Source organism: Coregonus clupeaformis, chromosome 10, assembly GCF_020615455.1.
Source record: "Coregonus clupeaformis isolate EN_2021a chromosome 10, ASM2061545v1, whole genome shotgun sequence".
In the NCBI taxonomy this organism is placed as follows: domain Eukaryota; kingdom Metazoa; phylum Chordata; class Actinopteri; order Salmoniformes; family Salmonidae; genus Coregonus; species Coregonus clupeaformis.
Genome location: NC_059201.1, coordinates 35,223,438 through 35,241,749, shown reverse-complemented (window position 1 = coordinate 35,241,749; position 18,312 = coordinate 35,223,438). Strand labels below are relative to the sequence as shown.

Here is an 18,312-nt window from a genome sequence, read left to right as displayed (position 1 = left end):
CACTTAGAAATGAAAGCACTTTATGTATCTAGTCACCCACTTTGAAATATTTGGACAAATTCACTTATGGTGTATTACATTTTGTCAAAGGTTTAGTATTTGGTCCCATATTCCTAGCACACAATGACTACATCAATCGTGTGACTACAAACTTGTTGGATGCATTTGCAGTTTGTTTTGGTTGCGTTTCAGATTATTTTGTGCCTAATAAATAAGTAAATAATGTATTGTGCCATTTTGTAGTCCCTTTTATTGTAAATAAGAATATGTTTCTGAACACTTCTACATTAATGTGGATGCTACCATGATTACGGATAATCATGAATGAATTGTGAATAATGATGAGTGAAAAAGTTAGAGGCATAAATATCATATCCCCCCCCCCAAAATGCTAACCTCCCCTGTTATTGGTAATATTGCCAAATACTAAACTATTGACTGCATTATAAGTGAATTTCTCCAAATACTTACGACACCTTCAAATGGGGGGACTAGATACATAAAGTGCATTCATTTCTAAATGGTAAAACAGATATCTATGAAAATACCCTCAAATAAAAGGTGTCACTGTACTATCGCTTCATATAATTTTTTTAAACATTTGATCTCAAATCCAAAATGCTGGACTAAAGAGCCAAATTAAAAGTTTTAGCTTCACTGTCCAAATAAATACGTAGGGGTGTGTAAGTACGTGTATGCCTTGAATGCTTACAAATAGCTTGTTTTAACTTGACTGCAGTAAATCATGAGATTTCCAAACTGCGTGCTGAGTGGGAACTGTACCTTGGCTTCTTGACATTGTTTTGCTGTCGCCTGTAACTCTGTTTTCTCTGAATGGATGTGAGATCTGGTTTGTAGGTGCCCTCGTAAATGTCTGACTGCCGTTTCACTTTATAGCTCCCAGCTTCTTCTCTGTGTTTAAAAGATTGAAAACAAAGAGAGAAAGAATATACTACGGTCTGTATAAACATTTGCAGTGCTTCTATACTTTTGAAGCATTTTTATAACCACTATCATACTCTGGCCATGTTCCAATTCTTGTCTGCAATTGCTACCCTCCCGTCTCCTCGCTACCCTTCAAAAAAAGTGTAATGAAGGGGCCTTGAATGGAAGGAGACACGTAAAGGAAACAAATTAAAACACTATTGGGACACTACCTAAGGAACCTTCCCTTACTACCATAGTACAACAATGACAGAATACTGGACAGAAACCCATATTTTGGAAATGTTGCAAGTGTAGTTGTAAAAAGTGTGCAGCATCTCTCACAATGCTCATTGTAAGTTGTGTGTCCAACTCTTGTAGTTATTTTAGCATTTACGACACACTTGCATGACTTTACTTACTTGACATAGGTCGAGTTTCTGCCCGACTGGATGCGGAAGCATTGCATTGCATCAACCAATGGTTGCGTGCCACGCCATCGACTGTGCAGTCAGGCATCAGATTGTTATATCATCTGTGGTTAGTTGATATGTTAAATACCTATCGAGGCGCTGTAGTCGGGGAGGAACTCTACCTTGAACTCGTCTGTGCCCAGTCCTGTACCTCAGTGACCGTGTTCAAGAGCAATTATTAGAAAATGGAAGAAGTTCAAGATTACGGTCAATCACCCTCGGTCTGGGGCTCCATGCAAGATCTCACCTCCTGGGGCATCAATGATCATGAGGAAGGTGAGGGATCAGCCCAGAACTACATGGCAGGACCTGGTCAATGACCTGAAGAGAGCTGGGACCACAGTCTCAAAGAAAACCATTAGTAACACACTACGCTGTCATGGATTAAAATCCTGCAGCGCACGCAAGGTCCCCCTGCTCAAGCCAGCGCATGTCCAGGCCCGTCTGAAGTTTGCCAATGACCATCTGGATGATCCAGAGGAGGAATGGGAGAAGGTCATGTGGTCTGATGAGACAAAAATAGAGCTTTTTGGTCTAAACTCCACTCGCAGTGTTTGGAGGAAGAAGGATGAGTACAACCCCAAGAACACCATCCCAACCGTGAAGCATGGAGGTGGAAACATCATTCTTTGGGGATGCTTTTCTGGAAAGGAGATAGGACGACTGCACTGTATTAAGGGGAGGATGGATGGGGCCATGTATCGCGAGATCTTGGCCAACAACCTCCTTCCCTCAGTAAGAGCATTGAAGATGGGTCGTGGATGGGTCTTCCAGCATGACAACGACCCGAAACACACAGCCAGGGCAACTAAGGAGTGGCTCCGTAAGAAGCATCTCAAGGTCCTGGAGTGGCCTAGCCAGTCTCCAGACCTGAACCCAATAGAAAATCTTTGGAGGGAGCTGAAAGTCCGTATTGCCCATCGACAGCCCCGAAACCTGAAGGATCTGGAGAAGGTCTGTATGGAGGAGTGGGCCAAAATCCCTGCTGCAGTGTGTGCAAACCTGGTCAAGACCTACAGGAAACGTATGATCTCTGTAATTGCAAACCAAGGTTTCTGTACCAAATATTAAGTTATGCTTTTCTGATGTGTCAAATACTTATGTCATGCAATAAAATTCATCATCATTAATCACTTAAAAATCATACAATGTGATTTTCTGGATTTTTGTTTTAGATTCCGTCTCTCACAGTTGAAGTGTACCTTTGATAAAAATTACAGACCTCTACATGCTTTGTAAGTAGGAAAACCTGCAAAATCGGCAGTGTATCAAATACTTGTTCTCCCCACTGTACATGTTTTGGAGAGGTGCAGGGAGCTGCCACACTGGGCACCTGCGGAGCTGTTGTGGGGGGTTATGTGCCTTGCTCAAGGGCAGGCAATGGCATCTAGGATCTGATACCACAACCCTCCGGTTGCCAGCTCACTTCCCGCCAGATGTTTTCTATCAGACCCAGGATTCGAACTGGCAACCTCGCCTCTATAACCGCTAGGTTACCTGCCGCCCTATTCATAGGTAAATAGTGACTGACTGACTAATCTGCAAATAATATTGAGTAGTTATTTATGATGCAAGGTGATTTGTAAATCAGTCAATCTCGACTTTCCTTTAAATTCGGCTTCAATGTCATCATCAGTCAAAATTAATCATGGATTGCCCCCTGCTGTTTATCTATGAGATTACATCAGTGATCAAACCTGTGCTGCAATGCTGCAATGTCCCACACACACACACACACACATCAAACCAAAAAACACATGCTATGTGCCCATTGTGAACTTTCTTTTTGTAGAGATGAGACAGGAACTCAAACTAATACAACTATATTTTCCATATGTAACAGCGAACAACAGACATTGGTCTTCTGCTGTCATTTCTTAACTCCCTCAGATGGCGTACATCACAGACACACAGTTGAGAGGAGCACAGGGTCAGGCCTCAGTGCAGCGCCCCTGGATGGAGAGCATGTTGTGGGTGCCTTGGAGACACCCTACAGCTCTCCAGTGATCACCTTGACGTTCCCTTGGACCTTGAGCTCTATGGTTTCCCAGTCAAAAATGTTCCCTCTGGGCACACGTTTCCCAACATGCAAAGCTTCTATCATGGCATTGGAGCGCACGTAGTCCCACATGTTGACGTCTGTGATCTCGCATTATTTTTTAGCAGAGCTAAAGGTGCTATCTAGAACCAAAAAGGGTTCTTCGGCTGTCCCCATAGGATAACCCTTTGAAGAACCCTTTTTGGTTCCAGGTAGAACTATTTTAAGTTCCATGTAGAACCCTTTCAACAGAGGGTTCTACATGGAACTCTAAAAGGTTATATCTGGAACCAAAAAGGGATCTCATATGGGGACAGCCGAAGAACACTTTTGGAACCCTTTTTTCTAAAAGTGTAGGGAATAGGGTGACATTTGGGACTATGTCCCAGACAATCATGTCCCCTTATACAGTACTAGTCAAAAGTTTGGACACACCTACTTATTCAACGATTTTTCTTTATTTTTACTATTTTCTACATTGTGGAATAATAGTGAAAACATCAAAACTATGAAATAACACATATGGAATCATGTAGTAACCAACAAAGTGTTAAACAAATAAACAAATATTTTATATTTGAGATTCTTCAAAGTAGCCACCCTTTGCCTTAAATACAGCTTTGCACAGTCTTGGCATTCTCTCAATCAGCTTCATGAGGTAGTCACCTGGAATGCTTTTCCAACAGTCTTGAAGGAGTTCCCACATATGCTGAGTACATGTTGGCTGCTTTTCCTTCACTCTGCGGTCCAACTCATCCCAAACCATCTAAATTGGGTTGAGGTCAGGTGATTGTGGAGGCCAGGTCATCTGATGCAGCAATCCATCACTCTCCTTCTTGGTCAAATTGCCCTTACACAGCCTGGAGGTGTGTTTTGGGTAATTCTCCAAATGATAGTCCCACTAAGCGCAAACCAGATGGGATGGCGTATCGCTACAGAATGCTGTGGTAGCCATGCTGGTTAAGTGTGCTTTGAATTCTAAATAAATCACTGACAGTGTCACTAGCAAAGCACCCCTACACCATCACACCTCCTCCTCCATGCTTCACAGTGGGAACCACACATGCAGAGATCATCTGTTCACCTACTCTGCGTCTCACAAAAACATGGCAGTTGGAACCAAAACTCTCAAATTTGGACCGGTCGAATGTCCATTGCTCGTGTTTCTTGGCAAGTCTCTTCTTCTTATTGGTGTCCTTTAGTAGTGGTTTATTTGCAGCAACTCGACCATGAAGGCCTGATTCACACAGTCTCCTCTGAAAAGTTGATGTTGAGATGTGTCTGTTACTTGAACTCTGTGAAGCATTTATTTGGGCTGCAATTTCTGAGGCTGGTAACTCTAATGAACTTATCCTCTGCAGTAGAGGTAACTCTGGGTCTTCCTTTCCTGTGGCGGTCCTCATGAGAGCAAGTTGTATCATAGCGCTTGATGGTTTTTGCGACTGCACTTGAAAAACTTGAAAAGTTATTGAAATCTTCAGGATTGACTGACCTTCATGTCTTAAAATAATGATGGGCTGTCGTTTCTCTTTGCTTATTTGAGCTGTTCTTGCCATAATATGGACTTGGTCTTTTACCAAATAGGGCTATCTTATGTATACCACCCCTACCTTGTCACAACACAACTGATTGGCTCAAACGCATTAAGAAGGAAAGAAATTCCACAACTCTTAAGAAGGCACACCTGTTAATTGAAATGCATTCCAGGTGACTACCTCATGAAGCTGGTTGAGAGAATGCCAAGAGTGTGCAAAGCTGTCATCAAGGCAAAGGGTGGCTACTTTGAAGAATCTCAAAAATTTAATATATTTTGATTTGTTTAACACTTTTCTGGTTACTACATGATTCCATATGTGTTATTTCATAGTTACAATGTAGAAAATAGTAAAAATAAGGAAAAACCCTTGAATGAGTAGGTCCAAACTTTTGACTGGTACTGTATATCCTAATCATAATCTTTCTGGCGCCATGTGCCTTTTAAAGGGTCGTCATCTAATGCTTAAAGAGAAAAATATGAATCATAATCATAATCTCTAACAGCCCCAAAATAAACCTTAATTAAAGTAGGTCAATATGCTATGTTAGGCTACCAAAGTAAGGAACTGATAACACTCCCTCTAACCCGAAGCCTGAACCCCACGTTATTGTGTTTGTGAGTGTATCCATGTGTGTTGTGAAACTTTGTCAGAGGTTTGTCCAACTAGAAGCAAACAAAACACCCCCACACACAATCACACAAACCCAACTCTCCCTAACTCTCCCTCTCTGTAGCTGGCAGGCCATCCCATAGAATAGCCTATCCAGCACAGGAGGCTGGTGGCACCTTAATTGGTGAGGAAGGGCTCGTGGTAATGATTGGAGCGGAATAAGTGGAATATTATCAAATCCATCAAACACATGGTTTCCAGGTGTTTGATGCCATTCCATTTGCTCCGTTCTGGCCATTATCATGAGCCGTACTTCCCTCAGCAGCCTCCACTGCTATCCAGTATTTATGTAATAAAACCGACACCGCAAGTGACTACCCACATGAAAAAATACTACAGTTTACTATAGAATACTACAGTACATACTATAGAATTCTGTATGAAAACTGTAGTATACTATACTAGACACTGTAGTATCTCTCGATCATGTATAGTACTTAGTATAGACTTTTGTAGTATACTGTAGAATACTATAGTAAATACTTCAGTATTATCTGCAAAAAAAACACTGTAAAGACTGCAGCAATGTACACAAAACAACTGCAGTCTGCAAAATCATTACAGTTTTTTAACTTTAGTAACACTACAGTATGTCATTTTTTTATACCCTGCCCATTCCCCCCATATTCCAATTTGTGCCACCTGTAAGTGAGAAACATACAGGTACAGTATCTGCCAAAATAAAGGAAACAGCTGCCAGAACAGCTTTATTGCACCTTGACAAGATTCTACAAGTGTCTGGAACTCTATTGGAGGGATGCGACACCATTCTTCCACGAGGAATTCCATCATTTGGTGTTTTGTTGATGGTGGTGGATGCTCCTTTGAGACCCCTCTTTCAAAGTCACTGAGATCTCTTCTTCTAGCCATGGTAGTCAAAATAATGGGCAACTGGGCACACACACGCACGCACGCACGCACGCACGCACACACACACACACACACACCCTTTAAACCCCCTATGCTCCTTTGAGACCCCTCTTTCAAAGTCACTGAGATCTCTTCTTCTAGCCATGATAGTCAAAATAATGGGCAACTGGGCATTTTTATACATGACCCTAAGCATGATGGGATATTAATTGCTTAATTAACTCAAGAACCATACCTGTGTGGAATCACCTGCTTTCAACATACTTTGTATCCCTCATTTACACAAATGTTTCCTTTAATTTGGCAGTTACCTGTACATGCGAAGTATATCCATATATTGTATTCTCTACAGGTTATAGAAAAGAGCAGAAGCTCAGACTATCCGTTCCCTCCCCAGTCCTACCTACCTACAGGTTATGGAACATTTGCTCTTTAGTATTTGTCCAGTAGGTTTCCTCAAGGAGAAAGCTTCCACTTCTATGTCAAAGATAATAAAACAAAAACACTATAGTAAATACAACAGTAATTTCCACAAAAGCACTACAGTAAATACTACAGTATACTACAGTCTACGAAAACACTACAGTAAATACTACAGTATACTACAGTCTGCAACAACACTATAGTAAATACTACAGTTTACAACCGTTTTTTTATACTGTTTTTAAACTACAGGAAACTGTAAATACTATAGCATACTACAGTCATGTCCTCAAAAAAAAATGTCTTCATGTGGGTAGGCTTATCAGCATCACGGGCTCTGCAGCCAAGAACCGCTCAATGCATTTGTTTGCGACAGACACGGGGGGAGAGGGCCAGGGAGGTGTCTATTGGCACGATTCTCACCATTGTAGTCTTTCGCACTTTTTGAATGGTTTGAGACATATTTGACTATCATTATTTACTATTGTTGATCTACAGATGGACTATCCATATAAAGTGTGTCCTAAACATGCACTACTCACCGTAGCCATTTTCCCATGATGATCTGAAGGCACTTCCTGGCTGAGATCTGACCTAGAACCTTCCTGTACCTGTTGGTGAAGATAGCATCAGCATGTCTTCCTGATCTGAGATGAAAAATGTGAGGGAGCACATGACAGATCATTTGATGGATAGAATGTATAGAATTTGAAAGTTCCATTAACCTTATTGTTATTATTCAATTTTTCAGTACTGTATAACAACAAAAGCACTTCTGAGAAGGTTTTAGGTTTTATTTATTCGCATCAAAGAAAACAAGTGAAAGACAAAATAGTACAGATAAAAAACTGGCAAAAACGGTGTGCAGGTGAGGTTGGAAGCCCAAAAGGGCTGATATGAAAACCACACCACAAATATAATAAGTACAAAAAAATACTCTTTGTTCAATCATTTTAACAAAGCATATTAATTAAATTGTACATGATATACTCAGTATACATGAAAAGCCATGTTTGATTATGTGCGTGTGTTTGTGTGAGAGTTAGGCTACATGGAGGGGATTATTGGGTAGTTTGGTTCACCAGTCGTCGCTTGAAGTTATTGAGGGATGATGAAGTTTTGGCAATGTGAAGATAAGAATTCCAGAGTATGGTACCACTGTATCTGATAGAGAATTGACTACTTGAGGTGCAGCAGTGGGGAGGGTGAAGGTTATCGCAGTGTCTTGTGTTATATAGATGGTTTTCAGAATTAACCTGGAAGAATCCATTGAAGGGTTTCGGTAAACTGTCTGGGAGGTATGACTATTTGTAGATGAAAGTGCACAATTGGCGTACGTTAATGTCGTAAATAGACAAGATGTTGAGATTCTTATATTAAGGTGCTGATGGATCCAGGTAATTAGAGGAGGTGGCTAGTCTTGCCTATTGATGCTTTTGATGCTTTTGGGTGGCACTGACTTTAGCTCAGCTTGTTGCCTCAGGGGAGTTCTGTTCTCTTCCAGCAGGTGCGTCGTATGCTCTATCGACGAAGTCATCAGGATGGATGTGTCCCGCTGACCAAACCTGGGAAAAAAACACATCACAGAGACACGGTATGATCTTTATTATTTCCTGTAACTGTAGAGGGGAAAACATTGTCGATTTGAAAGCAATGATAAAGGAAATTAGAGAAATTATAAAGATTTAAAAAAAACTCAAGTAGACAGTTTGTTTTACATGCTATGTAAATCAACAACCATATTTTAAATGCCATTATCTCAATTGTAGTTAGGTCAAGTGACCATTTTCAGTAGATGTGTTTTTCATTCATATGCATAATAATGATCTGATACTTTGCCCCCGAATGCTGTGATTAATAATGTGTTGTAAAATGTTACACCTTTTAGTGACTAATCCAAACATTTTGACCCTTGTTAGCATAACAAGAAAAAGGGCACACTATGACAGGTAGACTGACCCCTGAGAGATTTAGTGCATTATGTTCAGAAACAGACTGCTGGCTACAGTGATTCTTTGTTTCTCTCTGGCCTCTCATGGGAGTCCAATATGTCAGTTAGGCTGTGTTTACACAGGCAACCCAATTCTGATCTGTTTCTCACTAATTGGTCTTTTGATCAATCACAGAGGATAAGTTCATTAGAGTTACCAGCCTCAGAAATCGGCAATTAACTGCACCTCAGATTGCAGCCCAAATAAATGCTTCACAGAGTTCAAGTAACAGACACATCTCAACATCAACTGTTCAGAGGAGACTGCGTGAATCAGGCCTTCATGGTCGAATTGCTGCAAAGAAACCAGTACTAAAGGACACCAATAAGAAGAAGAGACTTGCTTGGGCCAAGAAATACGAGCAATGGACATTAGACCGGTGGACCCTTTGTCTGATTAGTCCAAATGTGCGATTTTTGGTTCCAACCGCTGTGTCTTTGTGAGACGCAGAGTAGGTAAACAGATGATCTCCGCATGTGTGGTTCCCACCGTGAAGTATGGAGGAGGAGGTGTGATGGTGTAGGGGTGCTTTGCTGGTGACACTGTTAGTGATTTAGTTAGAATTCAAGGCACACTTAACCAGCATGGCTACCACAGCATTCTGCAGCGATACACCATCCCATCTGGTTTGCGCTTAGTGGGACTATCATTTGATTTTCAACAGGACAATGACCAAAAACACACCTCCAGACATGGATAACAAACAGCTGGCGGGGTTTTCGGTGCATCGGCAAGATAGAACAGCTGCCTCCAGTAAGACAAGTGGTGGCGGTCTGTGTATATTTGTAAATAGCAGCTGGTGCACGAAATCTAATATTAAGGAAGTCTTGAGGTTTTGCTCGCTTGAGGTAGGGTATCTCATGATAATCTGTAGACCACACTATTTACCAAGAGAGTTTTCATCTAGATTTTTCGTAGCTGTCTATTTAACACCACAAACCGATGCTGGCACTAAGACCGCACTCAACGAGCTGTATAAGGCCATAAGCAAACAAGAAAATGCTCATCCAGAGGCGACGCTCCTAGTGGCTGGGGACTTTAAAGCAGGGAAACTTAAATCTGTTTTACCTCATTTCTACCAGCATGTTAAATGTGCAACCAGAGGAAAAAAAAACCTAGACCACCCTTACTCCACACACAGAGACGCGTACAAAGCTCTCCCTCGCCCTCCATTTGGCAAATCTGACCATAATTCTATCCTTCTGATTCCTGCTTACAAGCAAAAACTAAAGCAGGAGGAACTAGTGACTCGCTCAATACAAAAGTGGTCAGATGGCACAGATGCTAAGCAACAGGACTCTTTTGCTAGCACAGACCGGAATATGTTCTGGGATTCTTCCGATGGCATTGAGGAGTACACCACATCAGCCACTGGCTTCATCAATAAGTGCACCGATGACGTCGTCCCCACAGTGACCGTATGTACATACCCCAACCAGAAGCCATGGATTACAGGCAACATCCGCACTGAGCTAAAGGGTAGAGCAGCCGCTTTCAAGGTGTGGGACTCTAACCCGGATGCTTATAAGAAGTCCCGCTATGCCCTTCGACGAACCATCAAACAGGTAAAGCGTCAATACAGGACTAAGATTTAATCGTATTACACCGGCTCCGACACTCGTCGGATGTGGAAGGGCTTGCAAACTATTACGGACTACAAAGGGAAGCACAACCGCGAGCTGCCCAGTGAAACGAGCCTACCAGACGAGCTAAATTACTTATATGCTCACTTCGAGGCAAGCAACACTGAAGCATGCATCAGCTGTTCCGGACGACTGTGTGATCACGCTCTCCGTAGCTGATGTGAGTAAGACCTTTAAACAGGTCAACATTCACAAGGCCGCAGGGCCAGACGGATTACCAGGACTTGTACTCCGAGCATGCGCTGACCAACTGGCAAGTGTCTTCACTGACATTTTCAACCTGTCCCTGACTGAGTCTGTAATACCAACATGTTTCAAGCAGACCACCATAGTCCCTGTGCCTAAGAACACTAAGGTGACCTGCCTAAATGACTACCGACCTGTAGCACTCACGTCTGTAGCCATGAAAAGCTTTGAAAGGCTGGTCATGGCTCACATCAACACCATTATCCCAGAAAACTTGGACCCACTCCAATTTCCATACCGCCCCAACAGATCCACATATGATGCAGTCTCTATTGCACTCCACACTGCCCTTTCCCACCTGGACAAAAGAAACACCTACGTGAGAATGATACTCATTGACTACAGCTCAGCATTCAACACCATAGTGCCCTCAAAGCTCATCACTAAGCTAAGGACCCTGGGACTAAACACCTCCCTCTGCAACTGGATCCTGGACTTCCTGACGGGCCACCCCCAGGTGGTAAGGGTAGGTAACAACACATCTGCCCTATAACCTGGACACCCACCTGAGCGACCCATACACCAAAGAGAAGTTCCCATCTCTTTTATGGACCTGCTGTGAATATGCAGCCTAAACAGAGAAATAAATGCGGTCAGAGACCTACTTGAGCAGCACCGCCCCCTCAAGATTCTGAGCCTGCCTGGCAGGGTTGGTCCTACAAAGCCAGAGCCCCCTGATGGGAGAGCATAATATACAAGGAAATTCTCAAAGCTGCTAATGAGAACCTTGACGACCTTTTACCTAGCCGGTGGGGATTCCGGTGGGGTACACCCACCCAGGTAGTGGCAGTGCTGGCAACACTGGCTGCAGTAACCCATGGGGAGGGGGTCACACTCGGACAATCAGAGAGGGGGTTTATCAATGTGGCCCAGGTGGCACAAAATAATTATGGGATGGACCACGGGAATTATTTGCTAGGATAATAATTGCTTGTCAATGAATTAAATGTAATACAATGGCAATCCGGGTTATATGTTAGAATCCTACGCGTGAACTGCCGACATTATTACGCATATTAATTGATAATGATGGAAAATAGGATATGCATAATTTAAAAGAAATAGTTATATAGATATATATATAGAGGTGAAAGCATTGGAAATGCTTTTGGCGGTTAATCTGCTTCTATTTTGTGGGTGGCACTGTGTGCTGTTTTCGATGGATGGGTCCTGGCCTCTCGTGGCCTTAGGGATCCGGAGGGACGTGGGTGGGATGCTGATCACTGGGATGACGGATCAACTTGGGATGGGGAGGGGCTTTAGCGGGGGAATTAGTGGAGAACAATTGAAGGGTTACTCCGTAGCAATGCAAATATCACGGTACAGCTATATGGACACTCAATCATTACGCTATTTTTTATTGGTAAATTTACAAACATATATAATGATAAATAGACTTGAAACTTGTATCTCATTATGGTGTATGGTGAAATAAGTATAGCCAGTTATAATTGTAATGGCTTAGCTGATAATAACAAAAGAAGAACAATAATTACATGGCTCAAAGAGAAGGAATATAATATCTATTGTATACAGGAAACTCATTCAACAATTCGAGATGAAGTAGAGTGGAAAAAAGAATGGGGGGGGGGGGGATATACTTCTCCCATGGGCAAAGAAATTCAAAAGGGGTGATGATATTAATGAATAGTAATTTCGATCCAAATGTGCAAATTGTCCAAATAGATACGCAAGGTAGATGGATTATTTTAAATATGTTATTGGACCATAAACAGACATGGCTCATTAACCTTTACGGACCAAATAATGATGATCCACAGTTCTTTGACAATATATATAATAAATTATCAAGCCTGCAAGCAACTCAAGACAATATTATTATGGTGGGGGATTATAATACTGTTTTAAATAGCTCAATGGACCGTAAAGGAAATCACACCACAAACAATCACCCACATGCTCTTAAGGAAATTGTGAAAGTCATGGATACATTAGAACTAGTAGATATATGGAGGCTTAAATATACTGATCTAGTGAGATATACATGGCGGAGACTGAATCAAGCTAGTCGTCTTGACTTCTTTCTTATCTCATTCTCGTTGGCACCAAAAGTAAAAAAAAGTGTTGATAGGGGACAGAATGCGGTCGGACAAATCATATAATAGGCATATACATTACTCTTACTGAATTTCCACGTGGGCGAGGATATTGGAAATGTAATCAAAGCCTATTGGATGATCATTTATTTATAATTAGAACAAAGGAATTTATAACTGACTTTTTCCAACATAACATAGGTACAGCGAATCCCCTTATTGTATGGGACACCTTTAAATGTGCCTTTAGAGGCCATGCAATTCAGTACTCATCTCGAAAACAAAAACAATTTAGGTCAAAATAGTTTATACTAAGAAAGGAAATAGAAAGTCTAACAGAACAGATAGATGGCAATAAAAACTGTAACATAGAGGCTCAGAATAAATTAGAGGAAAAACAAAAAGAAATGGAGAAACTTATTCAAGAAAGATGAAGTGTAATATATTATAAAAATAAAGCAAACTGGATGGAATATGGGGAAAAATGCACAAAATTATTTTTTAATCTTCAACATAGGAATGCTACCAAAAAGAACTTAATGAAACTGGTTACAATTGACGGAGTCACCCATAATTCACCAAATGATATTTTGAAGGAAGAAATAAAGTACTTTAAGCATATGTTTTATTTTCAGTCGCCTCCATCTCCTCTAACTGAAGCTAATTGTAGAGATTTTTTTTCTATTGATAATGTCAAATTAACAGCCACACAGAAAGACTCATGTGAAGGTGAAATTACAGAGGAGGAACTTCTGGATGCAATTAAAGACTTTAAGTCCGGGGAAAACTCCAGGGTTGGATGGCATACCAGTCGAGGTATACCAAACCTTTTTTGATATACTAAGAGGACCGTTATTAGCATGTTTTAACCACTCCTATGTAAATGGTAGATTAACTGACACTCAAGAAGAAGGTCTGATCTCATTATTACTGAAACAGGATACAAGTGGAAAATATAAAGATCCAGTCCATTTACAAAATTGGAGGCCCCTTACACTTCAGTGTTGTGATGCAAAAATCCTAGCAAAATGTATAGCGCATAGAATTAAAAAGGTATTGTCGGATATTATTAATTCTAATCAGACAGGTTTTTTACATGGAAGATACATTGGAGATAATATAAGGCAAGTATTGGAAACAATAGAACACTATGGAAAATATGGGAAACCAGGCCTGCTATTCATAGCAGACTTCGAAAAGGCATTTGATAAAGTTCGACTGGGGTTTATATATAAATGCCTGGAGCATTTCAATTTTGGAGAATCTCTTATAAAATGGGTCAAAATCATGTATAGTAACCCTAGATGTAAAATAGTAAATAATGGCTATTTCTCAGAAAGTTTTAAACTGTCAAGAGGAGTGAACCAAGGTTGTCCACTATCGGCATATCTATTTATTGTGGCCATCGAGATGTTAGCTATTAAAATAAGATCCAATAATAATATCAGAGGATTAAAAATACAGGGCCTAAAAACAAAGGTGTCATTGTACGCTGATGATTCATGTTTTCATTTAAATCCACAACTAGAATCCCTCCACAGCCTCATAGAGGATCTAGATACATTTTCTAACCTCTCTGGATTACAACCAAATTATGACAAATGTACTATATTACGTATTGGATCACTAAAGAATACAATTTTTACATTACCATGTAGTTTACCAATAAAATGGTCTGATGGTGATGTGGATATACTCGGAATACATATCCCAAAGGAAATAAATGATCTCACTTCAATAAATTTTAATAGAAAGTTAGCAAAAATAGATAAGATCTTACTACCATGGAAAGGAAAATACCTGTCAATTTGTGGAAAAATCACCCTGATTAACTCTTTAGTATTATCCCAGTTTACCTATTTGCTTATGGTCTTGCCTACGCCTAGCGAACAGTTTTTAAATTATATGAGAAAAAAATATTAAATTTTATTTGGAACGGCAAGCCAGACAAAATTAAAAGGGCATATTTATATAATGAATATGAATTCGGAGGACAGAAATTATTAAATATTAAAGCATTAGACCTATCACTAAAAGCTTCAGTCATACAAAAGTTATACTTAAATCCGAACTGGTTCTCAAGCAAATTAGTAAGATTGTCTCACCCAATGTTCAAAGGACTTTTTCCCTTTATTCCGATTACAACCTCTCACTTTCAGTTATTTGAAAAGGAAATAATCTCCCAAATATCACTATTTCTAAAACAAGCCATAGAAAGTTGGTTGCAATTTCAATTTAATCCTCCTGAAACGACAGAACAAATAATGCAACAAATATTGTGGTTAAATTCAAATATACTAATTGACAAAAAAACTTTATTTTTTGACAGAATGTTTAAAAAAGGTATAATATTCGTAAATGATATCATCGGTAGGACTGATGGAGTTATGTCGCACATGCAGCTAACAAAAACATATGGAAGTGTCTGCTCTACCCCAAATTACAACCAAATATTTGCAGCCTTACCGCAAAAGTGGAAGAGGAAAGTGGAAGGTGGAGAAAGTAAGGAACTTGTCTGTCGGCCTTGCATTAAAGAACATAATTGGTTAAGGAAAACTGTGATAAATAAAAAAGTATATCAGTTTCACTTAAGGACCAAAGGATTGACAGCCGTCCCATATAGATTGCAAAATAGTTGGGAAGAGATCTTTGACGTACCGATCCCATGGCATAGTGTTTATGAACTGACATGCAAAACGACACCGGATTCAAAAATTTGAATCTTTCAATTTAAATTATTATATACAATTCTTGCTACCAATAGAATGTTATTTATATGGGGGATACAATCTTCCCAGCTCTGCAGATTTTGCTGTGAAGAGACAGAATCATTAGATCATTTGTTTTGGTTCTGTCCATTTGTAGCTTGTTTTTGGACACAGGTCCAGGAATGGCTAAAGGATTGCAATATTTACCTGGAGCTAACCTTGCAGATAGCATTACTGGGTATTCTGAAAAGTCATAGTCAATCAATCAATAATATAATAATACTTTTAGCAAAAATGTTTATTTTTAATTCACAATCTGTAGAAGCAATGAGAATAGAAAGGTTCAGAACTTTTGTAAAACATCACAGTACGGTTGAAATATATATGGCAAATAGAAATCCTATATGGATGGTGTTAAGAGATAGATGGGAGGTATTGAATAGAGTTGAAGGATGGGACTAATAACAAATAACAACAAATAATAACAAAGATAGCTAATAATGTAAGCATACTGTGTCCATAATAAGTATATAGGTTGTATGTTGGGAGCTTTTGGGAAAGAGCACAGTTAGAAAGATATGGCATATAGAAGCAAACCGGATGGACATCATGAAAATGATCGGAGAGGTTGAGAGTAGAAGAATTTCAGGAGCAAAAAAATAAATAAAATAAAATAAAATAAAGTATATATATATATATATAATAGAATTATTGTAAAATTAACTCTGTCCATAAGGTGTAGATAGTAAGTATAGACCGGAAGTAGAGGCCTGGGAATTGTTGTTCACTAATTTACTCCAAGTAGGGAAAGGATGGTGGGGTTGAAAAGTAATAAAGGGGAGTATATATATTTTTTAAAACATGGGGGATTGGAAGTGATGCAGACAATTACATTGATAGAAGATACAATCTATCTGCAATATTAAGCTGATCCATTCATTTTTTTTTTTACAACACATCTGCCACGCTGATCCTCAACAAGGGTGCCCCTCAGGGGTGCGTGCTCAGTCCCCTCCTGTACTCCCTGTTCACCCATGACTGCATGGCCAAGCACGACTCCAACACCATCATTAAGTTTGCTGACGACACAACAGTGGTAGGCCTGATCACTGACAATGACGAGACAGCCTATAGGAAGGAGGTCAGAGACCTGGCCATGTGGTGCCAGGATAACAACAGCTCCCTCAACGTGATCAAGACAAAGGAGATGATTGTGGACTACAGGAAAAGGAGGACCGAGCACGCCCCAATTCTCATTGACGGGGCTGTAGTGGAGCAGGTTGAGAGCTTCAAGTTCATTGGTGTCCACATCACCTTAGCTCAGCTTGTTGCCTCAGGGGAGTTCTGTTCTCTTCCAGCAGGTGCGTCGGATGCTCTATGGACGAAGTCATCAGGATGGATGTGTCCCTCTGATCAAACCTGGGGAAAAAACACATCACAGAGACACGGTATGATCATTATTATTTCCTGTAATTGTACAGGGGAAACCATTGTCGATTTGAAATCAATGATAAAGGACATTAGAGAAATTATAAAAAATGAATAAATTAGACAGTTGTTTTACATCCTAAGTAAAACAACAACCATATTTTAAATGCCATTATCTCAATTGTAGTCAGGTCAAGTGACCATTTTCAGTAGATCATATCATATGCATAATAATGATCTAATACTTTGCCCCCGAACACTGTGATTAATAAAGTGCTGTACAAATGTTAGACATTATAGTGACTAATCCAAACATAATTGTTTGTGTTTCTGCCGGTAAGAGGGAGCAGGCGCGCCGCGTTATGGGGACAAGAGCTGTGACTTGTTTTGCTCTCAAGAAAAGGGCGGCATTGAAAGGAGTTATTACTGGGGTAGCGGTACATTTTATTTATTTTACTAGGCAAGTCAGTTAAGAACAAATTCTTATTTACAATGACGTCCTACACCGGCCAAACCCGGACGACGCTGGGCCAATTGTGCGCCGCCCTATGGGACTCCCAATCACGGCCGGTTGTGATACAGCCTGGAATCGAGTGACGCCTCAAGCACTGAGATGCAGTGCCTTAGACCGCTGCGACACTCGGGAGCCCCAACTGAAGGGGAAGATTCCCGGTGTTTGTGATGCTCGTCGTTTGGAGCGACGCAGACAGGGGGGCGTGAGTCTTTGCCCGACAAAGTGATGTTAGGATATTTCAGTTATCCCGTACGGTGTTACAGGTGTCATGCTTATGGGCATGTGGCAGCAGTGTGTAGGAGGGAGGTTCCTAGGAGTGAGAAGTGTGCAGAAGGGCATGAGGCAAAGAATGTATAGTATTGGGGAATGAAGCGGTAGGCTATGTGTTAATTTAGGGGTGCCCATGGGACTGAGGATCAGAAGTGTCCGGTGCGAGAGAGGCAGGTTGAGGTTACCAGGGTTAGAATAGTGCAGAGGTTGTCGTATGCTGAGGCAGTGAAGAAAGTAGAGGAAGATGGGTCATGGAGGAGGGTTCCTGAGAGGATTCGTGTGAGTAGTAGATCTGTGCCAGTACAGAGGGATAGGCCAATGAGTGATACATGCTTCAGTAAGACTGGCTCTTTAGTGCTCAAAGCAATGGTTATCAACAGTACCGCAGGGATGGGACATAAGTCGCAGAAAATAGAGGTTGTGGTGACAGCTGCAGATTCGTTTTTGGGTGTACGAGATTTGACGTCAGAAGAATTACAGGGTGCATTGAGTGGTGGTGTCCCGTCCTTCCAGGCCGTTG

General features: G+C 40.7%; 1 protein-coding gene across 1 annotated transcript; it reads right to left on the bottom strand.

Annotated features, from left to right (window-relative positions):
* Positions 1 to 648: 648 nt before the first annotated feature.
* Positions 649 to 17,792, bottom strand: LOC121575758 (VIP peptides-like). The gene is made up of 5 exons (XM_041889058.1): positions 17,776 to 17,792; positions 16,895 to 16,999; positions 8,396 to 8,500; positions 7,478 to 7,582; positions 649 to 912 (listed from the first exon to the last, which is right to left on the bottom strand). Exons 1-5 carry the CDS (start codon positions 17,790 to 17,792, stop codon positions 744 to 746), a joined length of 501 nt encoding a protein of 166 aa, XP_041744992.1. The 3' UTR covers positions 649 to 743.
* Between the last annotated feature and the right edge of the window lie 520 nt (positions 17,793 to 18,312).